Source organism: Passer domesticus, chromosome 1 (genome assembly GCF_036417665.1).
Source record: "Passer domesticus isolate bPasDom1 chromosome 1, bPasDom1.hap1, whole genome shotgun sequence".
Lineage (NCBI taxonomy): Eukaryota > Metazoa > Chordata > Aves > Passeriformes > Passeridae > Passer > Passer domesticus.
In genome coordinates, this window is record NC_087474.1 from 15,494,844 (window position 1) to 15,520,580 (window position 25,737).

A 25,737-nucleotide genomic window follows, 5' to 3' on the forward strand; every position below is an offset into this window, starting at 1 on the left:
GGAATGTACCAGGCTTGATAATTCCCGTCGGCCCAAGCCCCCACTCCACTGAGGTGATCTGTTGTTAAGATTCCCCCTTCCGAATCTACGGCGGTGCCTTGATTGTCCCACAACGATGGTAGAGACTTAGAAATTTCTCTCTTCCATTTAGATTCCCAAACTACAAACTCAGTGGGATTCAAAAGACATGAGAAAATTCGCCGCAGATCGGCAGGGATAACTACAGCATCAGTGAGCGTGGCCTTCAAGATTCCCCGAAAAAATTCGCTGTCTCGAGTGTAATCTTTTTGGGCCTTGCATAGTTCTTTAATTGTGGAGTTTGGGAAAGGGGTCCACTGGGCCTGGGTCCTCCCCTCCGCCCCCGGATGGTAGACAACTGGGGCCGCAGAGAGCGTAGGCGGCGGCTCTGGGTCCCGACTCCCAGCCCCCCTCCCGGTGCTTGATGGACCGTGGGAATCGGAAGGGGTACCGTGGGAACCGGAACTGGGGGAGGAAGAGGAGGAACCAAGGACGGGGGCGGGGACTGGTGGTATTGTCCTCGCCTTGGAGGCGTGGTATCTGGGAGGAGCTGGTCGAGGAGGAGGAGTCGCGGAGGGAGGAGCAATGGGAGGAGACAAGGGCGGAGCGGAAGGGAGAGGGGATGACATAAAAGAGGAGGGGTCAGATTGATTGAAGGGATTGTGGGGAGAGAGAAAAGGATTGTGGGAAGAAGAAGTTTTGGCGGGAAAAGCCATGCGGCCTCCGCCATTTTGTGATTCACCGGCGCCATCTTGCGCCAGTGAATCCTCAGAGGGTGAAGGAGAAGGGGGAGGACAGAACCGAACCGAACGTTTTGAACCGCGGAGAACGCGAACCGGGGAAAAGGGAGGGTTGGATAAATCCCGAGGAGTCTGGCCAGGACTCCTCCGGCGGGGGGATTGGGCATTCTGAAGAGAGCCAGGGAGATGGTATAAACCCTGCGCGGTGCTGTCGCGGGCTGCCCTCTTTAGAATCCCGGACTTAGGGGTAGAGGATAAGGAATGAGGGGTAGGGTAGGGAGAACCGTACGAACTTGGGACTGAACAACTTGTGGCTGGCTGCTGTTCCAATTCCTTCTGAGCTCTCAAGAGGTCCCGAATTTGAGAGCACAAAAATGTGACCTTTAGCATCCTAGAATCCCCCGAACGGCACATACTTTCTGCTTTCAAACAAACATGGGACCAAAACACGTAATTAACAATCTGTTCGGGGGTGGTGGCAGGGAACTGGGAGAGCAGCCAAGCAACTAAATTTTTTATTTCCTTTTTACTAACATTTTCAAACCCCCCAACGACAAGAATCCCTTGAACTTTAAGAATAAGTCTCTTCTGGGTTGTGGAGACCTTGGCACCCATCTTAAGATGTTACAACCACAACCCAAACCGCCCAACCTCGGAGGGAAAAAGGAGCAAAGAAAGGGGACCACCAACCGAACCCCGTCGCTGGACGAAAATGACCTGCAGGATTTGACAAGGAGGACGGACGAAACCGTCAACAAAAGGGCAACAGAAATTTAAGAAGACGGGGGTGAAAGAAGGGCGAAAACTCACACTCGGTGGTGAATCCGGGAAAGGGTCCGAGGAGGGTGGATCCTGCGGCGGGACCGACTCCTGGGGTGCGAGGAGCTGCCGATCCCAATCCTCGGGGAGCGCCACCCACTAAAACGGGGTCTGCTCACCCAGAGGTAGCTTGACGGCCAGTGAGGTATAAGTCCAAATCCAGCGGAGCGTGTCCTGGGATCTGGAAACCTCGTCCGTGGGTTCCGGCGATGTTCCCGGCTGCCGCACGTTGGGCGCCAAACTGCAGCGGCGGCTGGCCTCAAAGGAAAACCCGGCTGGCTGTGGCCAGCGTCACCGGCAGCACTGGGGCGCACTCCTATGCCCACGCGAGGTTGGGAGAGCACCTAAGGCTTTGCAGCCTTATAATGACGAGGATTTCCAGGTGAGGAACAGAGACTGCAATCCGCAGGAAGGAACGAGACGGACTCCAGCTGTGTCACAGTCCGGTTTATTCCAGGGAAGACACAAGCCAAAGACCAAGAACTGCGCCTGTCAGCGCCTTTTGAAGGGCAGCCAACAACCAATCAGGGATTCCGGGGGGTGTAACAAACCTTGAACTGACAACTAAATTAACCAATGAGAGGGGAAGTGGGGAGTGTCTCTGGCCCCTGAGCCAATCACCCGATGGCCTGGCTGGAATATTCTAGAAAATGGGACTTGGCCTCCGAGTGATGGATGGGGGTCCAGGGAGGGGTTCAGGTGGATACATTGCTAAACAGGGAGGGGAAAGGGATGACAGACAGGGTGATTAACAGGGAATAAGAGGGAGTGCCCCAGGGCTAGACCATGTATAAAACTCGGGGGTGCGGGGAGCAAACCAACGCGCCCCAACATTAATGTTGTTAAATATTTTTTGTGGCTTCTGAATGTATTAAAGTTATTATAAACACTGACCACTGTGCCAGCTTAATGGACTAGATTACATGTTTGTCAGGACATGTTCACAATGGGGAAGAGTAACTTCCACCTGACTGCATTTTCCACCTGTTTGCCTTGGTGCTGTAATTCATCCCAGCACTGAGCTGGAAGACAGTCTTTACCCAAGAGGCTCAAATCTGGATGTTTTACAGCAAAATTACAAGAGATCAGAACTGTCTCAGACTGCAATAACTCATAAGTCTTCAGGAGACAAATTGTGCTTTGGTTCCTAATGCAGCACAAAAAAAACCTTGGGGAAGACTCACCCCAAGCTGACTCCCATTTTCTATTCAAAACCTTTTTTGGTGTCCTGTTTTCTAGCTAAGGTTGAACATCTGGTACCCTTAAAAAGTTTGTGTGTAGCTTCTGTTGCCTGCAGTTTGCAAAGGATGTGCTGTATGTTATTGAACTTGCATGGACCTCCTGAGTAACCACGCTGGGAGATGCCATGCTATGGTATGACAGGGCAAGAATTCTCTAGAGAGAATCACAGCTCGATTTAAGACAAAGTGAAAAGGCAACTCAGGTTTAAGCAGCTCAGTCCTAAAACTGTAAACCCATAAATTCCATTCTGTTCATCCTGAGGAGCTTTCACTGAATAAGAGCTAAGAATATAAGACAAGTAGCCTTCTAAGCTGTAGGGACAAAAGGTAAAAGTGAATTCATAATTTGTTGCCAATATCATGAATGACCCATTGGAAATAAAGTGAATGACGGTAACTGATGTAATTCTGGAAAAATTGGTGTAGAACTTATTAAACCATTCAGTCCAAATCTGCTGCTGTGGAGGGTTTCTTCTGACTAAGCAAGTGGGACAGAGTCTGCCTCTGTTTCCTGTAACTTCTGGCCCATTTAATGAGACTCAGTATACAGGGCAGGATCCTTCTGTTACCTCCACAACAGTTTTTGAAAGAGTAGTGAAAGACTGAAAACTACTATTAATCTTAGAAGAAATCTGGTCCTGAACTCCAAGTCAAAACTCCATGCTGAATCTCAGAATTACAGCTAGCAGCATTAAGTTTCCAGCAGGGCACTAAACACAAACAAATGCACTAGAGTCCCCACTTCTCCCATTAAACGTTTCACGGTCCATACTAGTGCTCTAATGGCAAATGTTGCAGACATTTATGCACTGATGATGCTGTGGAAGGAGCAGATGATGCTCTCATGTTGACCAATGCCAGAGGAAGGCCTCTTAATAAATATGTGTGAGTGATGGGTTTGGAAAAAGGGAAATTTACTTCTGAGGGAAGTAGAGAGCAGCCTATTTAAAACATGTACTCTTACCTCTCATTGTTTTGTTTGGCTATCTTTTAGAAGCAAAAATAGGCCTCCTTACTTCTAGCCAAAGTTGCCAAGCAGATCAATAGACCAGAAAGTTAGGGATGGCTTGATTGCTCTGTCTTCACAGCCAGTTTAAAGGATTAATATTTAGAAAACTCTTCTGACATTCAGCTGACTCAGGTCATCACAGAGTAAGAAGCAGTCAGAAGGAGCAGCCACAACTTTCACTGGAACTTTGCATTTTCTTTGTGTTAAGCTTGCTGGTAGAATTTTGGCATGCCAGCCTCAGGAATACAGAAAATTCAGAATTATGTCCAAGTTTTAATTTCTTATTTTTATGTGGCACCCTGCTTGTGACCACTTTAGAGGTATTTAAAATGCAAACAGTGTATCTAAGCACTTAGCTCTGCCCTGTTTTCAACAGCAGGAGGCTGTTCATCCTTAAAGGAACACCTCTCTGACTGATTTCTGGAAGCTGCTTTCATGGTTGTGTTATGTTGACCCTGGCTGGACAGCAGGAGCCCACCAAAGCCACTCTATCCTTAGCTGGACAGGAAAGAGAAAACACAGGAAAAGGCCTGTGGGTTGAGATGAAGGCAGGAAGAGAGATCACTCACCACTTACCATCATGGGCAAAAACAGTTTTGAGTCGATAAAATTAGTTTAGTTCCCTATCAAATCACAAATAAAACCAAATTTTAACACCACCTCTTCCTCTACCCCTCTTCTTTCCTGTTTTCACCTTCACTTCCACTTTTCTCTACCTCCTCCCCCTCAAGCGGTAAGAGCAGGGTGGGGGCGGGACAGGAACTGGGGTTGCGGTCAGTCCATCACAGGTTGCCTCTGCCGCTCCTCCCTCCTCAGGCTGAGAAGAATCTCACTCAAACCCTGCTACTTCTCCTTCACTGACCTTGGTGTCTGCAGAGCTGTTTCTCCCACATACTCACTCCTCTCTCTCTGGCTGCAGTTGCTCTTGGGCAGAGTTTCTTCCACTCCTTTGAGTTTGTTGTCCCAAAGGCTTTACCACCAGGGTTGAGGGGCTCAGCCTTGACAGGAGCAGGTCCTCCTAGAGCCGTCTGGCAATGCTCCACTGGACACAGGGAAGCTTCTGGCATCTCCTCTTAGGTGCCACCCATGTGGCCTCCTCACTACAAAAACCATGCCACATAAACCCAACCCCGTGCTCTCCTATCTCTGCCCAATATGAAAGGAAAAATTCCAGGTCCTAGGTGCTCCCAAGAGCACCAGCGATCAAATCCAATGCGTTACCAGACAAGTTTCTTGGAATATGTTACACATATGTTACATGCACAAAACCAACTAGGAATGACAGCAAACTCTTCAGTAATACTTGTGCTGTTAAGTTGGCCAGAAAGCAAAGATACCCTTTACACTTTATGGCTGATCTTGTAATAATCTGTCATGACCCAATGATACATCTTTTTTTTTCCTTTTTGATACTATCCTATGCATATAGCAAGAAGCTTTTGAATAAGGAAAGTTGGACTTGAAGAACTTACCCTGCTAAACAAGATCATTCAATACAGATTTTAGTTACTTCAAACAAGAAAAAGTTTTTTGTTTCTCTTAAACGCAAATTCACATTATTTAGCTGGAAAAGATCACTTCCAAGTCCTACTACTAAAGCAGCAATTGAAAAAAGGTGTAAATTTCTAGGGAGAACATTCCCTAGAAATCTCACTTAAACAGAGTGCAATTTTGCCATAATTCTTAAATTTATTTACAATCTTAAATGTTTTATACACCTCAATTTACATACTAGGGAACTTGGTATTACATTTCATAGCGATTTACAGTGAATAAGAAGAAAACCAATATGCATAATTAAAATTAACCTTTATTACTCCAAAAACAGATGTCAAATATGCAGTATACTTCTGTTTCTATTGGTATATTTCCAAAATACATGTACAACTGTAACTAGTCAGCCTAGACATTTCCTATACCGTTTTATAATATTTGGAAGTTCTCCCACACTGAGTGGGATGCCACTATAGTAAGCTGACAAAAAGAGGCAAAAAAGAAAGTTGATCTTGTTTTAAAAGGGGAAAAACAACCCAAAAGCATGTGCTCTTACTAAAAAAAATAGGTTATAATCAAGCATTACACTCAGAAAATTCTATAGTACTATGTTACTTCTAGTTTTAGGTGTAGCTATCAGTTTCCATTCACATTTCTTGGCACCAGCCCAACTATTTTTATGTCCAAATATGGTAACCTTCAATATTAATATGCTGATACATGCCCTCTCTGCAACAGAAGCTTGTAATCCCACAACACTACAGCTCATTGTGCAGAAGGATTATGATCAATATGTGTTATTCCTAAAATCCAGTTCCATGAGATCAGAGGAATACTGGCATATAGTTGCTAGCCATCACTTCCACTTGACTGGAACTAGTCTTGTTTTCAAAACCTTTTTTGTATTTTCTTAGAATTTCCCAAGGTTTCTGTAAGGGCTGAAAGAAAAGGTATTATTTCCCTACTTCTACCAAGAACAGAACTAGGAATGTTACTTGCAACAACACATGCTTCAAACATTTTCTGAATTACTTTTCAGTGAGTGATGTTGTCCCCTTTGAAGAGATTATCTGTTGGATTATCAAACGCCATACATAGTATTAATAGAAACTAGTTCTGTTGAATCTCCAGCAGTGTAAAAGCACTGTCAAAGCAGTCATCTGCCTACTGCAGTAACAAAAATTTTAAGAAACTTGTCAGCAGCACATCAGAGGTCACAGGTATTTCTCTTATCCCTGCTATGGTTCTACCCAAACATGGTCCAAAGAGGCTTAGACACATTTAGCCTGTTGTTGTAATTCTCTCCCAGCCACCCATGTGTGCATTTTAACCCCAAGAGTACTGGAAACATGACCACTTACATTTTTGTCTAGCATGGTGCTCCCACAATGTAGCCTGTTAATGCTTTGAGATGTTTTGTTACATTTCTAAACAAGAATTCTTTAACAGTGGTCTCTAACCTCAAACAGAGTATGAGCAATAGCTACATGACATACTATTGCTTTACATCTCAGTCTGTCACTCTCCAAAACACCCCAGAGCACATATTGTGAGGTATCACTTCAAACACACATGTAGCAGCACAGCCCAGGAAGCTGTGCCAACAGACACCAGTGGATCTGCATGTTTTTCTGCTCAGCTTCAACACATTGATTGAATCAAAATGCTGAATTCAACCCTGAGATTTATCCTTCTGAATAACTTCTTGTGCGAAGAGTATAAGGAGCAGAGGATGAGGAACTTGCTTTATTTTGTGTCTTATTCTGATGAGACACAACAAATAGATGAGTAACAAAAGCTCACAAGAGACAGACTAATATTAAAGTGACACTAATGCCATACACACATCAGGAAGAGAAAAAAAGGCTATGCTGTATAAGACTACTGCATTGCTAGATGTACATTCTTCAAATTATCAGTTACATATCCCAGAAGTCATCATCTTACTTCTAGTTTTTTCCCCTCTAGAACAATTTGGATTTCTTTGGCATCCAAAGTCTCATATTTCAATAAAGCTTCTGCTAAATTCTTGTGTTCTTTTGCATGAGTCTTCAGGATGTTCTTTGCTCGCTCATAGGAGTCCTAATTTGGAGAACATGTAGAAGGAGATTTTAAGACTTTACAACAAAAACAACAGCAAGATTCCATTTTAAAAATTATTTCCAGGTAAATACAGCTTGACACAAACATTTAAAGTTGTGCCTTACATTTCAAAGCTAGCATGGCTCCAGATTCACAAAAATACAGCTGGCATAATTAATGAAAAGCAACCAAACACTTTATGCCACCTGTGCATTTTGCACAAGTAGGGCTAAAAACAAAGTCCTGAGACAAACCTTAGTACTGTTACATATGACTTAGAAAAAGACTTACTAAATTTGAAAATTTCCGTTTTTTTTAACAATTTTTTGCACTATGAGCAAAGCTACAGCATTCACAGATTTTTTCCTCAAAAGACAAGCATTTTAAAATATTTATAAAACTCAAAACCCTATGTAGTTTTAGAAAGGTGAAACCTACCAGCTACACTAAGTCACTAGCTGCTGCAAGTAGATGTGCACGGCCAGCATTACCAGCTTCAACTTTTAGTTCTACCCTGGTAGCTCTCACAAGGCCAAGTCAGTTCAAAAACAACTACAGCAAAAGTGTTACTCATTTAAATATTACAATACAAGTAATTCTCCTGCCTGTACCAAACTAAGTCAGATTACCAGAACAGTGATCAGGAAGTTCAGTGATTATCAAATGTTATTATCAAATGTTACAAATTTTCCCAAGCATCTGACACTGATCACTGTGAAGGAACAGGATCCTGGAGGTAACACTCTGATCTGATACAGCCATTCCTGTGATTTTATACAAAATTACTTATCTTGGGAGTTATGAAATGTGAAAGTAATATAAAACATCCACATCTGTTCTAAAACAATTTGTAGCCATACTTTTCCTGTGAATTGAATAGGAAAAATACAAATCCTGACCAAAGAGAAGTGTTAAAGAGCATATTAAAGAGCCCAACACCACCAACTTGATTTACGCTACTTGTGCATGACAATCACCAACAAATTTTGATATGCAGAGATTCAAAGTTGCAGCTACATTAAATACTAGACAATTCTATCCACTGGTGTATTTTCACCAGTATAATTACTTAAATGAAGTAACCAATCAAGCAGGTGTTCAATTAATCTCAGAAGTATGAGTGGAGGGGAGAGGCTCTTACCCGTAGAAGCGTCCTCACTTCCTGCTCAATTGCAGACTGGGTTTCTGGGCTGACTTTCCCTGTATCAGTGTAGGTCATAACACCAAGCTAAACAACAACAAAAATATCTTTATCCTGCTACTGTTTCAGTCATACACATAAAACTCTCTACGAGTTTCAGCACATATTGCTTCTGCATGCAAACAAAAGCACTAAGTCAAATGTCATAAGTCATAAGTCAAATGAGTGAAGCGCTCTGAGCAGAAGCAAAACAAGAAGCCTATTCATCAACTATGTAGTTACTGCAGAATTCTGTTTCAATAGGTTACAGTACAGATCCTAATTAGGTGCTTTCTTACTTAAAAACCAAAACAAAATGCCTAGACTACTAATACTTGATGGACAATCAACATGACTAAAGAAGCTTCTAAAGAAAGTCCAGAAAACTCACTGTTGTTACCCCCTTTGCCCTCCCAGACTCAGAATTATCCTTAATTCCAAAATGTCTAGCTTTATTATAACTGTTTCCTGAAGATATTTGTGATTTTCAAGGCAATTTTGAAGTGAAAATCCTGTGAGGTAATTTTTTAAACTGTCAATATACAGGTTTTCTAGTTGAGCTCTCTATAGCAGACCAGGTCATAAGACTTACTCTTTTTGTGATGACTACTTACCCTAATCTCAGAGATCACTAACAGACAAATAGGCTTTAGCTAGAGAACAGAATTTGGTTTTGCTCCATATAAATATTAAAAGATTGATGATATTACCTTCTCACTCATTCCAAATCGAGTCACCATCAGTTTTGCAATTTTGGTAGCATTGTCAAAATCACTGGAAGCACCTAGAGAGCAAACAGATCTAAGTTACATTACTAAAACCACATTAAACATGCCAGTCCACACCCTTGATCAAAAACTCTTTTAACTAGCAATTAGCTGACCTGTTGTGATGTGATCACTTCCAAATATGAGCTCTTCTGCTACTCTTCCTCCCATACAGACATCCATCTGTGCGAGCAACTGGGCTCTAGTTTCACTCCATCTGTCATTTTCTGGGAGCAAAGATACCTGTAAGATACAGGACTGTGGTCAGCTAACAAATTTTGAAGTATTCTCAAAAATATTCTTGTGCACATCTGGAGCAGATAAAGATTTTATGTATGACTTTGCATGCTCTGGCCTGCCTCTAGTATATGCATTTATCAGGATTGATTTGAGGTGCTCAGCTGAACCACTGAAACAGCCTCCTCAGACCCTGAGCACCCCATCAATGTGAGCAACTTACACCTACTGCCACAAGAAACAGAACAAATCAACTTGCCCAGAGGATTCAGACCAATGGTTTTCATTAAGTGAACACATTAACTTGAAAAAGTTCAACAGGAAGAGACATAATAGAAATATTTTTCTGTTCAAATGCTTGGTAGATACAGGCAAAACAAAAAAACTTATCAATATCTATGCAAAAAACAAAACAGGTAACCAATGAAGCTTAAAAAAGCCAAACTGGACAAAGAACCTGATAAAGGATGTCTGTGTTAAAAGTACAGTTGAGCTTCTACCGACCAGTCCTTCAGATGTTCTTCAAAATGTTGCTGTTGGGTGCTATTTCAACTGCAGCAGAATCAAACTTACTTATATTTCTCTTTCCTTGTACATGTGAACTGTTATACCAGTGCACAATCATTTATTAAAAAATTAAGAAAGAAAGCTTTTTATCACACAGAAAAGACCTTGGGTTTTCCAAGATACTGCTCATAACTGAGTATTTCCACAGATTACAATATTCATTAACATAATCACAGCACATAGCATTGTTACAAATTCATCTACACCACCAAACCAACACAAAAATAAAGCTAAATAAAGAAGCATTAATAAACTAAATAAAACTTTAAAATACTAAAAAATGGATGAAGAAACACTCACATGTCCCAGTGTTGTTCCTCGTGTCATGATTGTGGCCTTGTTGATCGGCATGGCATCCTTGGTGTAATAGGCAATGATAGCATGTCCAGACTCATGGTAAGCTGTGATGGTTTTGTTCTTCTCATCAATTTCCACACTTCTACGCTCAGGTCCTTAAACAGAGGAACATTAAATTAACCTTCTTGTACAGCTGGCCACCACAGATTACATAAACTCACATAATGCACACATTACATAAACTCAAACAGGGCACAAAGCAGCCAAGGGACAGCATGTGACCAAAAGGAACTAACCCTTAAGTGCAAAATGTTTACAACTCAGATTTTAATGCCTAAAAAATGGACCTGAACATATCCTACAGACAAGCTGCTTGCAAGTAGCAGATTTAAAATGCAGTCTAAGTATCTGAGAAACTCCATTTCTTCTCTCAAGCATGAATAGACCGGATTTATAGTGGTTATGTCTAAAATGTTTAAGATTTGTGCTACCACATGAGAAGTTCAACAGAAGCTCCAGATTTCTGGTCATTGGCAGGGGAAGAATAAGAAATCAAGCCTGTGTCTCCCTCCAGGCTGAAGTACGACATGCAGTGTTTTAAAAACTGCATGAAATTTTAAAAAATGTATTCCACACTAGATTTTACATACTACTCTCTGGTCTCAAAAGGGTCTATTCAGAAATAACTTGATAGGAAACTTTTATTTGTTAAAAAAAATCCAAACAAATAAAGAAATCCACCCCAACCCCCCACTATAAAAAAACCAAAACAAAAAAAGAAACCAAACAAAAAAAAGCCACAGTGCAACAATCTGAAAAACACCACCATAAAAACTTCTCTATTCCCCTGTAAAAGTCCTTATCACACAAGAAAAGTTCTGTGTGTTATAACATACATTAATGTCTTTTGTATAAAATCTTACCCATTAGAATTTTGTCCTTGGAGAATTCTAGTTCTTTCATGGTTACCATATCTTTTCCATCAACAGCTGCCTTTAAGGCAGCTTGATTTACAAGATTTTCAAGCTCTGCTCCAGAAAATCCTACTGTGCCTCGTGCAATTATTTCTGGATCAACAGCTGTAGGGGAAGAAAAAAAAAACCAAAGCAAAACCATTTTGTTTATTAGAGTCCACATTAGAGTCCTGAAATTTTAAGCAAGAATCATATTCTATTAAAAATTATGCATCAAACAAAACAAACAAAAACAACAAACAAACCAAACAGTTTTAAAAGAAATTAAGCCTAATTCTCAAGACACTGTGAACTCTTAGGGACTAGAGAAAAACATGACATATGAGACAATTTTTGTGTTCTTTACTGATGCTGTAAAGTCTCAACTGCCAAATGAATAAAGGACTAATATGAGGGGGCTGATCCAGTATAAAAACTGTTACATATAAAGATACTACAGCAAAATATTTACTTACATGGGTCATACTTGATTTTATTGAGGTACCACTTCAGAATTTCCGTGCGACCTCTTACATCAGGCTTGGGAACAGTAACTTGCATATCAAAGCGACCAGGGCGTATTAGAGCACTAAGGGAAATGACAATTTAGTACATGGACTCAAAAATACTGCAGTAAACTTACTAATGTATATCAAGGAACAAAAATCCATTGCTGTTTCTAAAGATATCCACATGTATACAAAGAATACGTTTTTCTTAGCTGCTTGTAAAAAGACACGAAAGGTATTTACTGACAACTAATTTTAAAGGCATTTTTGCATTTGCAAATTTTGCACTGTGAACAAGGAATGCAGCTTATCAATTTAGCTGAAAAACTTCCTGAAATTTCAAATGTTTAGAAACATATTAATTATTTCTCCATATTTAACTCTGCAACCTATTAAATGCCAAAACACAGTCAACACACATCCTTTTTAAGAGGGAAAACTCCAGCTATGACACTGTAATACTTGAAGATTATCACAAGCAACTTTAGTTTTGTTGCAATGGTTTTTTACTACATGGTCTAAAACAAGCAATGAATTATACTCACTTGTCTAATGCTTCAGGGAAGTTTGTGGCACCAATAATAACAACACCTTCATTTGGTTTAAAGCTGTGTGGAAAACAAGGTGTGAATTATTTTTTTTCTGGACACAGAATTTACAACTTTGTCAATAACTACTGTTACTGACTTCACTAGCCAGTCAAAAACATGATCCAAGAATGACCATGTTTAACTCAGCAACTGGTTAAAAACATGTTCTAATCTCTGTGTTGAACTTCTTCCTTTAGATATATAACCAGGCTAAAAAAACGGAGAAATGATTTAAAATAAATAATTTTGAGTGCAAATTGTGCAAATACAGCTCAAAAGCTACTATATTCTTTACAATAAATCCATTAATACTACTGTTAGCAATACTAGAAAATAGTCATAAAAGCCTATTAAATATATATCCTTTAAAACATTACAAAAAATGACACAAAACTTCAAAGCTGTCAAGAAGAAAAAGTTCACCCATGTATCCAGAATACCAGTCAGTCAAGCACCTTCTGTGCCCTCAGAATTCATATATTTACCCATCCATTTCAGCAAGGAGTTGATTAATGGTCTGTCTTGAATAGGGGTGCATTGGAGATTCAATTCTCTTCCCACCAACAGAGTCCAATTCATCAATGAAAATAACACAAGGAGCATTTGCCTTTGCTTCCCCTGACAAAAGGAAAACAGCAGAAGGAACCTTGAACCACACAAAGGAACAGACAGTCTATCAGGCAGATCTACTGTTTCTGTTATTCTTGGATTATAAAATGTTCTCTTAGACATCACAAAAACTGTCTTTTAGCCTAAAGAAAAGGAAATAGAATCTTGATTCTCTTTATCTTGCCATTTCAAAAATATATTTCCTCATCAGCTTTTTCTTATCAGGCTAACAAGAAATCACTAGTAAAATAAACTATGAAACTAGTCATATTTTGTATGAACTTCTTACAAGAGTTTATTTTATAGGCCTGAGTAGAGAATATTTGCCTATTAAATAAAAACAATATAAAATGTGATGGGTCTCAACACTGTCTTACTTTAATAGAACTTGCCTGTTAATTTACAACGAAAGGTTCACACTAAAATTTACAGGTATTAAAACACAAAATAAAAATGCTGTAATAAACATGAAGACCATCAACTGTTATACATGCATAGCAGGATGCAATTCATGTCACCTCCCCAGACATATCTGTAACATTAATATTAATACACCAGTCAGGCACTTCTCTAGTCACCAGAAGTAAATGCATTTTTAAGATACTACGTGTACTACATTTTGCACCCCATTCATATAAATTCACATTTCTTCTACAAATGCAAACTACTTCATACATTGTATATATTTGACCCTATCAATCTTTCATTTAAGAGGTAAACTGGATTTTCTCCTCCCCAAAAATATTTTCACATTTAAAACAGGAAGTCTCTTCTGTGAAAGCTATAAATCTAAACATTAATTTTCAAAGTTTTGTCATTCTGCCCATTATTCTGAGCCTGTTGATGGATCTGAGAAAGGAAATCTCAGCTTATTACCATGCCATGATGCCATAAACCTTTAATTAAGAGTTAAAAAAAAAATCTAAATATGAGGGCAGTAATTGAGACAGTTATCACAATTTTTTTATCTTACATCTACAATTAAAATTTACTACAATTTATATATGACTAAGTAAGTTACAATTTCAAATATTCAATTTAGTCTATAGAGTATTAAGTTTCTAACTGAATTACCACTTCTCTCTGGGACCACTGTAAAATCAGTTATAAGTTTAGCTATAATTTCATGTGATGGGTAGGAAGATTCTATAGTTAACTGATGCTCACAGAATTGTGACATTTACCTACACAATTAAAGCTTTCTTTGTCGCATACACTACTACTTCCCAGCAACCAGAATTGTAACTAATGTAAACAACACTGGGTACTTCCTCTTACAAGCACACAGATGTCAAACCCAGGGATCTTTAACTCACTGAAGAGGCTCCGGATGCGGCTGGCGCCCACGCCGACGAACATCTCGTCAAACTCCGAGCCCGAGGCGTAATAGAACGGAACGTCGGCCTCGCCCGCCACGGCCCGCGCCAGGAGCGTCTTGCCAGTGCCGGGCGGCCCGACTAACAGAATGCCTAAAGACAAACAGAAAACCCAACAAAACCACCACATCCACACAGTCTTCTTGTAGGAGTAGTTTCTTCCATGCATTAGGAGAAATAATGTACACTTGACTCCCTAAAGCTGTTAAGATCCCGTTTCAGGTACTGCTCATTACTGCTAGTCTGAAGGAGCTTCCTGGAACTGATCTAGATATAATTTGATCCATATTTTAAAAACAACAGAGACTTGTAAGACCATCAAAACAGAAGCCTGAAGTATTCTGCAGATTTACTGTTGAGTTTAGCAGCTGAATCCCTAACAGTGTTTGCTTCAAAGTGACATTTTCCAGGCTGTTTCTGTGGAATCCTTTTTTTTTTTTAATTAAATCTTTCCAAGTAACTGTCTTTAAACAGTGTAGAGCACTAATAAGAAACAGATTTCTCAGGTCTACACATTTCAGATTTATGTGGACTTCCACTGTGACCTCAATCATCCTTTCACATGAAAACATTTCTTTCTGAACTATCTAAAGCAGTTAGGAAGCACTAAACGTGCTAAAAGCCATAAGGAAATAAAGGTATTTTAAGAGTTCAGTTAATAAACCCTCCTGCTTTACAGGACAAAACACTACTGTTTATTAGTTCAATAACTGAAGAAGGCACACTAAATTTTATCTAACTCCAGTATTTTAATCTGCGTAATACATTAAGAAACAGTAAGAAACTAGGCTGTAAAGTACAGTACAGAACATGGCTCACATAGGTTTTTAACTTCTGCTGAGCAATTATTCTTACCTTTTGGAAGTTTACCTCCTAATACAGTAAATTTGTGGGGGTTTTTCAGAAATTCCACAACTTCTTGCAATTCCTGCTTAGCTTCTTCAACCTATACATGAAAAACATGCCACAAATATAACTAAGCATTTATAAAACACTGCATGGTTTTGTACATAAGTTTTCTATTAGAGATTAAGTCCCTAATTGTGTATTGATCAAAAATACAAACAGAAAAAGATTAAAGTGTACCACAGAGTTTGTGTGGATACTAATATTTAATTCAGCTTATCCTAAAACTGTTTGCAAGACTAAGTAAACATTAAATTCAGTAACACTGAAGGAACAATCAAATAATTCAAGACCAGGTGTCATCAAAGAAATAAACAAAATCAAAAATTCCAAATCAAAATACGAGTCTTTTTAATTAAAAGAGATTAATTCTATCTATTTGTCCAAGGGGAAGGCAAGAGGGAGGTCCTCATTTTGCCACTAATAGTCAAAGAACAATTGAACAGAAAAAACAGAGGTATCCCATCAGCAGTGACATGCCCACTTCTTTCTGGGAATCTCCATATCTCCTGTCCCAATAATACTGCCTGAAAGAGATGGTACTAAGAGACAAAGGATCAAATAACATTATCATCTTCATATGCCAATTAACTTCTGCAAAAGGTAGATTAATATTGATATTTATAGCCTGTCATTTGCTATTATAGTCTTTAAAAATGTTATTCAACAAGTAGAGTGCACCTTTTATAAGGTATTAAATGCCACAAAAACAAAATAAAAAAAGAGTGGTTAAAACCTTCCTTCACCTTGGAGTGGTCAATGCACATAAAGCTTCACCTCATACCAAGAAATTTCTTGAACAGACGAAGACATTCATAATGATTAGTTAAACATCAGACTCACAATGATTACTTAAAAAAAAGAACTTGCACACATTTTACTTTTGATCTTACCCCTTTAACATGTTCGAAGGTGACATTTTTCAGCTGGATTGGATCAACTGCTGCATCAAAGATACTTGATGTTCGAAAGCGTACTAAGAGCAAACAGCAGATGACGAACAACAAATTTACACACAAAGTCATTTCACTGCAAGACTGAGTGCTGCACCTCAACACATGCCACTAAGATACTGACCTTACACCTGCCCTTTTTACAGGGCACCTGTTCATTTACAGCTGTCCAGCAGGAATAAGATTTATGTTTCAAAAAAAATCTTTAAAATATTTGCAATTAATTCAGTGATATGCTTTTTAGTCATGTGTAGTACAGAAAGCTCTTCATCCAGAAGCATGTACACAAAGCCAGAACTTCTCCCTCACTGTTTCTATACATATCCTAACTTTCTTGAGACCCAGGTGATAACTTAGCATCAAGTTGAACGTCTCCAGTTACGTTAACTCAGCCTTTTGATTGTTCCACTATTTCCAACAGATTTCTCAAGATGGCAATTCAGCAACGCAAGTTCGTAGTTGCTGTACACTAGGCTGTGATTACAGATTGAAAATTCAAACCATCTTGCCTACAGCTGATCTAGATAACACAATCTAAATTGAAAGTCAAATACCTAACTGGTGACCAGTCTGACTTCTCTGGTTCCATGTAACTGCTTCACCAAAAGAAATAAAGTTATTATACTGACACAGAACATTTTTGCTTTCATAAACATTTTGTCATACTGTCATCTGAAAGGCTGTAGCCAGAAGCAGTAAATAACTCTTAGCATAACTTCTCAGTGTACTAATAAAACCAAGCACAATGTCAAAACATTTAATTTATACTAAACCTGCTGCAAGAAACAACACAAGTGAAACAGTGTGGGAAAAAAAGTTAACTAACCAGCATCAGAAAAGGAACCTTTCCCAGGTAAAAATGATGAATATATAGCAAGATAAAAACAAAGAACGAAGAGAAAGAAAGAAAGCAAACGTGATCTTCTTAAGGAATCTGTAAAAGAAAATAAAAACATATTTAACATGGGCTAAAATAAACTACTTTCTAATTTCAAAGACAAGATATGTGAATTAAAACAACTTACCAAGTGTTTTTTGCAGGAATACCTGTGCTTTCAAAAAGCCTTCTGCAAAACCAGTTTTAAAAGCATCCTGGTGTGCCTCTGGGATGTTCTTTGTTTTCATTAATGTGTCCAAGTTTTCAACATCAATTCGTCGCTTTCTCAGGATAAAACCCTGCAATGTTTTCCAAAGCAGTGTTAGTATACACCAAGTTTTCATAAACAGTTAACTTACCACCTGGCTAATACGGGTGATAGGAAAAAACAGCAGCATATAATTCATGTGCCACTGGGTTAGTTGGAGGGTACAGACCAGCAGCTCGAGTGTAGAATCTCCATGGTTTGAGCACGGGCAGTCCCATTTTTGCTGAGCAAATGAGTTTTGGAGCCCTCCTGAATCCCAGTTCCAAACTGAAAACATAGCCTAAGACAGATCTGTACACAGCCAGCTTTGTTCACTGCATTCAGTGGGACTTATTAGCTTAAGCTTCTTGCTTTATTTCCAATTGCAAAATATCTTTGCAAGTATCGTTTTGATGGAGCTTAAGCAAATACATCTCATGTGCCCTGTCAAATTTCAGAGCAGCACTGCAGGGAGCTAGCTCTGGTTTTATCTTCATCACAGTACACCTAGTCCACAAGTGAAACAAACCACATGTGCCTAGAAGAAGGTAAGAGTTCAAAGATAACACACACAGTTAAATGAAAACCCTTAGTTAGCCTGACTTCTGTACAACAAGCAATTAGAAGCAAAGAGTACCCAGATTAACTTGGTTTTGTTATACTGCTTTGGATATTTATCTGCTGACTTGAAAAAACACATCCTGTATGTTAAACTAGCTATATTTCTGCTTAAAGAAATAACTCCTTTGACTTGAAGCTATTTTTAGTTTATATTCTGTTTTAGAAACAGAAAATAAAGAAATTAATTTCTAGAGTTAAAACCATAGTTATATGCTGAAACTGCTCTCCTAAAAATTCAAATAACCTCATTATTGGTGATATATGGAACAAATATATGCATTAATAAGAAAAAACAATACACTGCCATTAGCTCAAGTTTTAGAATTAAGAAATATTTTCATGCTAGGGAAAGAAAATACCACTTTTTTAAGTAAAATTAAAAATTTTGAAGGTTTAGTCAAGAGAAAGAGATGGTTTGAGTAAGCCCAAAACAACTTAATGTTAACTGTATTTACCTTCAAAATTGAAGAAAGTGAACTTTTTGTTTCTGTGAATTGATCTGATGTTGACTGCAGACGTCTTGCTCTTGATCTCAAAGTCTTAAAGTTCCGTGTCTGGATGTAAACTTTTTGTAGTAAGAATAAACACTAATTAAAACTTAGTCATTACTACCACTAAAAAAAAGTCTTAAGAAATTTCTGAAACTATTATATGAAAGAATTTAATCTTCCCAACATATCCACAGTACTGCAAATGGATAGTTATGTGATCACGAACCCTAACTATCATCTGACCTTGCAAGCAAACTTCTAACTGTTTCACATAAATTTTCATGTTAAAATAATCTAGGTTCATGTTGTAAATTATAGCTAATTGGCCAACTCAGGGAAGAGGAGACATTCAGACAATTAAATCCAGGCAGGCTAACAAAGATGAAGCATTCAGAAGCAAATGCAGAAAGATGAGAATAATGCTTTGTGAGCTCTGCTGGTAAGATGCCCTGAGGAGAACTGGTATGGCTTCAGTGTACTGTTAACTTCATTAGTGACAAAAGAAATGAGACCATTTAATCACAGAGAGCTAATGACACCCTGACCTCTCTCCTAGCACATCAGAAACCTCGTGAGGGACATTTTACCACAAGTGAACAACATTTTTCTTCTTTTACTACTATATTTTAAAATAAATACCAACACCAGTCAATTAGACGGGTTTCACTAAGCTTTTTGTTGTTCTAGAACAGCACCAGACAAAAAGAACTTCTGCAGCTGACCCTTGAGCCCTGCTCAGAAAAGGTCTAACATTGGATCAAGTAGTGCTGGACCTTGTCCAGCTCAGTTTTGAAAATCTCCAAGGATTAAGATAACCAAACTTCTCCAGACAATCTGTTTCAGAACTTTCAGCCATTTGCATTGTGAACATTTTCAAACAGGTTTTATTTTATTTGCTTTTACTAGGGATTGTTGCCTCTTCTTTGAGGTGCTTGTGAGAAGGGTAACTGATATGGCTCCTGTAGCAATTGGATCACTCCTTGCCTTTTATTCTGCTAACTAAAATCTCAGATCATTCAGCTTCCCCCCTGTATTAAATGCTTAAAAATCTGCACCCTTCTTTGTGACTCATTACTGCGCTATCTCCATTTTGTCAGCATTTCTCTTTGCCACAGGATACAAACATAGATATACCTACAGGTAGCAACAGAAGAACTGAATTTAGGAAATACCTGAACTTCCTGAACTGTTCATTATGTTTTCACTAATGTCATCAGTCACCAACTCCCTCAAAAAATTCCACTGGATGAGTACTGAATTCAACATATTTATTGATTCAAAAATAGTCAGTTCATCTGTGGTCTTTTGAGATTATGATCCACAAATACTGACATCTTGGAACAACATGGTTATTACTAAATTCTGGAAATACAGTACTCAAGTGCAAAAAATAATTTCATGATTTAAAATGTTAATACCAACATAAGTCTCTCCTGGAAGCTTACTGGTATTTCCTGAGTGACACCTCTAGAAAAAATCCAAAAATACTTTTCCAGAATAGACAAATTATACAGAGATTAAAACCAGTGTAGTTTAATGCCTTATACCTGGCCAACAACGAACATCTGAACAGAAATTTTGGAGGGGATGAGGATGTTGTCCGTACAAACAAGATGAGCGTAAAGCACTGAAAACATCCACAAAACCTGCAAAAAGATACAACAAATTGTAAATACACCCTGTCTTAAATGGCAACTCAACATTACTTCTTGCACAGTTTGTTTTTTTAGTTTTTAAAATATTAATTCTATTTTACTATAGTACTCCAGGCATCTTTAATTAAACAAATTACCAGAACATCTATCAAAGCTTTGAAGCATTTCCAAGTATTTGTTTGCTTTCAGGAAATTGTCACTGAGCTTTTTTTTTTTGTATCTCACATCACAATGCAATTTAAAATCTTTTCTCTAATAGCAGCCCTGCAATATTATTCCTTACATTCCCTCTTTCTAATGCAGTACTATATAGACAGTATCTCAAATGCCAGCTATATACTTCTTTTTCTAATAGATTCTTAAGCATCTGCAATGGTCTTCTTTCATTTTAGACTAATTCCAACTAAGCATCTTCACCTGCAAGGAACTACTCTTGGTTATTTCAGCAATGAAATACTCTATGTGGAATGTTAACAGCTTGCTACCTTGACTTCCTTTCTAATTAGTATCCTTGTGTCACATTCCTCCAAGCAAAAAAATTGATAAAAATGTAAACTGGAGATGTCTGTGACATAAGTAGAACAGCAAAATCTAATGTCTTGATGAAACAAACTGGTGGAATATTCACAGCTCAGACTCATCATTAAGAGATAGAGCTGAGTTGAGAAAAGTTTAACTGCAACCAACTTGAAATCCAAAGAAACAATCAGTTGAATTTTCTAAATTTCTCAGTATATAGCTTGTCTCAGTTCTCTGTATATAGCTTGTTTCTTACAGAAACAAGCTATATAAAACAAAAAGACATTAATACTCTTTATTAAATACATTGAACTACAAATTATCTACAGCACAAGAGATTAAACTGAAGAATAACTGTATTCACCTTTATAATTTAACTCTCACAAACACTTCACTCAAACATACCATGCTTATTTTCAAAGAAGGACTGAGCAGAGACATATGACGTGTGCCACTGCGAGGAGACTTTGCTTTCTGTACAGTAGCCAGGAAGTAGCCTGTTCACCAACTCTCTGAACTGGTTAGCTTTCAAATCAGACAATCCCAGATCTCTTAAATTTTTAAATACAGACTGAAAAATAGAAATAAATGTTAAAAATTTATGTTAGATTATGCTAGGGAAAAAAATTCCCAGTAGCCCCAGAAGCAAATACAGACTGAAAAAACAAACCAAGCAAAAAAAAACCCCCAACAATGGAATCACAACACAGTGGTGAGCAGTACAACCCATGCTGATTTCCACAGTTCTGCAGTTACTGAGAAATTCCACGGTTTTCCTCCCAAAAAAGTGCTTACAAAACTCATAAGAAATGAGTTGAAAGAGAAGTGGCAATATCTAATACTACTTGGCACTGTTTTAATTTTCATGGTCAGAAGCAAGAAACACCCAACGATAATTAAAGATATTTTAACAGAAAAAACTGAACATGGAACCATGGCACTTAATCTCTCAAAAACCTTCAACACATCTTAAGTTACAGTCCCCATTTTCTCACAAGCAATAATGACAAAAACTTTGCTGGAACTCAGAATAAAAAGGTAATAAAGGGTTTATTAACAGAAAACTTGTTACTTTACAGAAAGAACCATTAAACTGGAAATAAAAACAAATCCCTTACTCATTTGGAAAGTACTACTGAGAAAAGTACCAGCTCTTTCTTTTAATGAAATACTGTATTTTTGTAGGATCCTTACTGACTGACTGCAGTTCTGCCAAAAGGATACGTTCTACATGTTAACACCCTGGTTTTTATAGTCATATTACATTATTTTTAGACCAGTCAAATACTACATTCAATTAAACTGATATTATTCAGATTTAATATCAGTTAAACCATCACTTTTTCAAAAGGTTTTTTGTACCTCACTCTTCTGAGGATCATGCTCTGGGGAGGTGTCCCTCTGGACAGGCTGTATGGATGCTTTGCTGGCAGAAGTTTTGGAGCTTTTTGGTGAATGAAAGGCATTGATAAGGTGACTCAGAGGAACAGTAGCCTGGAAAAAATGAGATAAGGACTTCAGCTTGTTTAAACTATTCAAATATACTTCTGTTCCAAACTCTAACTTATAACAGCATATCTTGTACACTGCCTTTTAAATGAGGACTTAATTATAAACCACATGATCTTCAACACCACAGTGTTAGCTGATACCTCTTTTTAAAGAGAAAAAAAGAGAAAGTTTAAGCATGACAGATTAGAAACTCGTATTTTCATCTCTAAAGCAATACTTTTATAACTTGAATTATCTGTACTTTTTCTTACATTATTATTATTAGCCATTCCCAAATGTTGCCTTTACATTTTCTTCCTTGGGATTACACTTTCAGTTTAAGAATCAAAATGAAACTACATAAAGCACACAGTCAAATCTGCAGCTCAGCAGCATTCGGCCAACTCCACCTCATAATCAGTACAGAAGTCCAGGTGCACCACGTACCAGGGCTCCTCCTCCTGACACGACTACATCTGTTGTGAACATATGGGACAAACAACCCCAGCAGCTCCAAACCTCCTCAAACTCTGTGCACATCACTAGGAAGGAGCTGGGACACAGCCCTGGCTACTGCAATGATCCCTGACTGCAATTCCTGACTGAAGCACAACTGGCTATGCCTATGAACGTCCTCCTGCAAGAACCACCATCTTTGTGTTGACCAGACAGAAGATCAAAAGAGACAATGCTGTGACATGAAAACTGCTTCGTAATTAATTGTAAAAAATTGTAATTAGACTCAGTTTGTGGTAAAACCATAAAACCTCAAGAGGTCAAAGCCAACATCCCAACCACTAAGGGAACTTTCTGTCTGCATTTCCCACTCTGGTGAAATGACAACTCCCTAGAACCATACAAACTCTTCCATTTCACTACTCTAGTGAAAGCTTTAAACACACTCTCCACGTGTGGAAAGAACAACCAAATCCTATTGTGGCAACAGACTATCGCACACTAATACAAAACTTAAAAATAAAACTGAAACCACTGGTTCAGATCAAAGTCCATAAAAGCCACCAGTCCCACCAGACTCACTGCCTAATTAAAGGTGCCTTCCCGATTGCGTTCGGACTGTTCTGTGTAACAAATTACCGCCGGTTTGCCCTCCCCTAACTCTTCTAAGTCATTTCCTCTCGGCTTTCACAAGAACCCGTTAAAATTAACAGCACAGTTTAACTGTAGTGACACACGGCACCACCCTTTGCTTCTGCTACAAAACCAGACACTAAAAAGTGCCATCTAAGGTTATTTCGTCGTTTCAGAATGTTTTTACTCTTTACAAGCTTTTACTGTACCTTCCTCTCTGCCCCATTTATGTACATTTTCCCTCGATGCGGACCGCACACCGCCGTACCCCCACCCGCTCCTCTCCCCAAAGCCCGGGAACGTGGCAGGCAGGACCGCGGCTCCTGCCGCCGCTGCCCGCCACCCCGGGCCTTCCGAGCGCCCAAAGCCCGGACAGGGAGCGAGCCCCGCCGGAGAGCGGGCCCGGCGAACCGCGCACGGCACCGGGCCGGAGCGCCCCGCCAGCCCCTCACCTGGGGCTGCACGGTGGAGAAGGAAAACATCTCTGCCGGCGGGGCCGGCGGCGGCCGCAGGCGCCTCTTCCGCCTCGCAGCCCAGCCGCAGGAGCCCGCCCGCTGTGGCCGCCGGCGGCTGAGGAGGCGCCGCGGCTCCGCTCCGGGAAATGTCCGCCCCGCGGCCGCGCCGACCGGGCCGAGCCGCCCCGGAAGCGGCGGCGGCGGCACAAAGAGCTTCCGGGCCGCGCCGCCGCCCCGCGCGGCCGCCGCCTCGAGGCGGAGCGGGGAGCGGGCGCGGCCGGGCCCGGGCAGCGCCGCGCGGGGCACCCGCTCTCGGCCAGGGGGTCCTACCCCCGCTCGGTGTCATCGCCCCCGGGCGCCGTCCGGAACGCGGGTCGTTAACCGGCACGCAGCGCCAATTCACACACCCAGGCGAGATATTTCTAATTTTTATTCTAGTTTGCGCATAGGGGCATAGGTTGTGACCCACGAAAGGCTGGCTTGCCAATAATAAAACTTGACACTATACATTTTAAGAACGACATCAACATTCATTGGTTACAAATTACATAAGTCTTTTGTTAATTAGACTTTAACCCGTATCTGTTAGCCATGGATCTCCCTTCTCATGCTAATCAGTGTGTAGGTGCAGTTCTTCCTTCCGTTTGAGTCTGGGGTCCGTTTTGAATAGGTGGTCAGGGTCTCCCACTGCCAGAATTACCCTTCCCCAGTTACGGCTCAGTCCTGACTTCAATCCTGGTGGCTCTTGTCCAGACAGTCCATTTGTCTTGGGAGTGTCTTTCCTTTTCCTTAAAACATTAGCCAAGTGTATGATGTTTCTAAAGCAGTGGAGGACAGGGAGGTGATTCAAGACAGCCAGCACAGTCCCACCAAGGGAAAATCCTCTCCAACCAACCAAGTGGCCTTCTAGGATGGAGTAACTCTATCTGTGGATAAGGGAAGGGCTATAGATGTCATTTATTTAGCCTTCCATAAAGCTGATTTTTGCAGCAGTTGATTAGTGTTTTCTTTCTTTCACCTGACCACTGCTCTTCACAGAAAGTGCTGCCCCACGCCAACTGCTCTGGATGAGCACAGCCCCACTGCTGCCTCCCCCTGCCTTTGGGTACATCTCTTCTGTTTTCCACTAGCACTCTCCTGATCAAAGTCATGGAGCTCAGCTTGCTGATTTGACAGAAACCTCACCTGATAACAGCAAAAAAAATCTAAAAGGTGATGAACATTTACCTATATCCACTCCATGAAGCAGCTTTCCACTTAGCTATGCAATGGCTCATGCTGCCTCGGGGGAAGAGAGAGAGGTGTTGCCCTGTCTGCAGTGAGCTCAGGCTGTGGTGGAATACACGCTCCTGATGCACTATCCTTGCTGGCATGCCCTGATGTCTGCCCTGGGTGCCAGCACAAGAAGCACCCCCCTCCTTTGTCTCAGCTGGATTTTTCCTCTGGCATTGCAGCCCATGAGACACAACTAACATTGCAGAGTTAAATGACAAGCACAAACAAGGATAAATTGTATTTAATAGCATTACAAAAAGCTAATTTAAAACATGTTTTCTGCATTTGCTTATTAAATTGCAGGTATTGCTGGGATCTGTGGGATAGCAGGTCACCTTCACAAGTCAAAATCAAGGTCTCTCTGAGCAGGGTCAGATTGTAAGTGATGTATCTTGGAGCAAAACAAGGGCCTAATAACTAATGTGCTGTGTGAAAGGACACCCGCTGTTGTGCAGCAATAGCTCTTTGCTGATGCACAGACCGCAACAATTATGATCAGTGTGAACGAAGCATGAACAGGTGAGACCAACATGAAATCAGTAAGGCAAGGGTTAAAAAAGTGACCTAGAACACAGCTTAGAGCAGTAAACACTGAGGGCTGTGCAGTGTACACAGAGCAGAAGGCCTGTGCTCTGGGAACAGGAGGATGGCAGCTGGGTCAGAGTACACT

The 25,737-nt window shown here is 40.0% G+C and overlaps 1 protein-coding gene across 3 annotated transcripts; it reads right to left on the bottom strand.

Annotated features, from left to right (window-relative positions):
• Positions 1-5,617: 5,617 nt before the first annotated feature.
• Positions 5,618-24,005, bottom strand: YME1L1 (YME1 like 1 ATPase). Of its 3 annotated transcripts, none has more exons than XM_064406820.1 (19): positions 23,790-24,005; positions 22,120-22,251; positions 21,163-21,328; positions 20,131-20,229; positions 18,548-18,657; positions 17,373-17,523; positions 17,174-17,281; positions 16,288-16,370; positions 15,344-15,434; positions 14,429-14,581; positions 12,989-13,121; positions 12,459-12,521; positions 11,881-11,993; positions 11,375-11,530; positions 10,455-10,606; positions 9,467-9,593; positions 9,294-9,367; positions 8,545-8,631; positions 5,618-7,403 (listed from the first exon to the last, which is right to left on the bottom strand). In XM_064406820.1, the coding sequence occupies exons 1-19, from the start codon at positions 23,817-23,819 to the stop codon at positions 7,260-7,262; spliced, it is 2,172 nt and encodes a 723-aa protein (XP_064262890.1). In that variant the 5' UTR covers positions 23,820-24,005; the 3' UTR covers positions 5,618-7,259. The 3 variants fall into 3 exon arrangements, with proteins under 3 accessions (XP_064262890.1, XP_064262943.1, XP_064262979.1); XM_064406873.1 differs by lacking the exon at positions 23,790-24,005 and adding an exon at positions 23,547-23,588; XM_064406909.1 differs by lacking the exon at positions 17,174-17,281.
• Between the last annotated feature and the right edge of the window lie 1,732 nt (positions 24,006-25,737).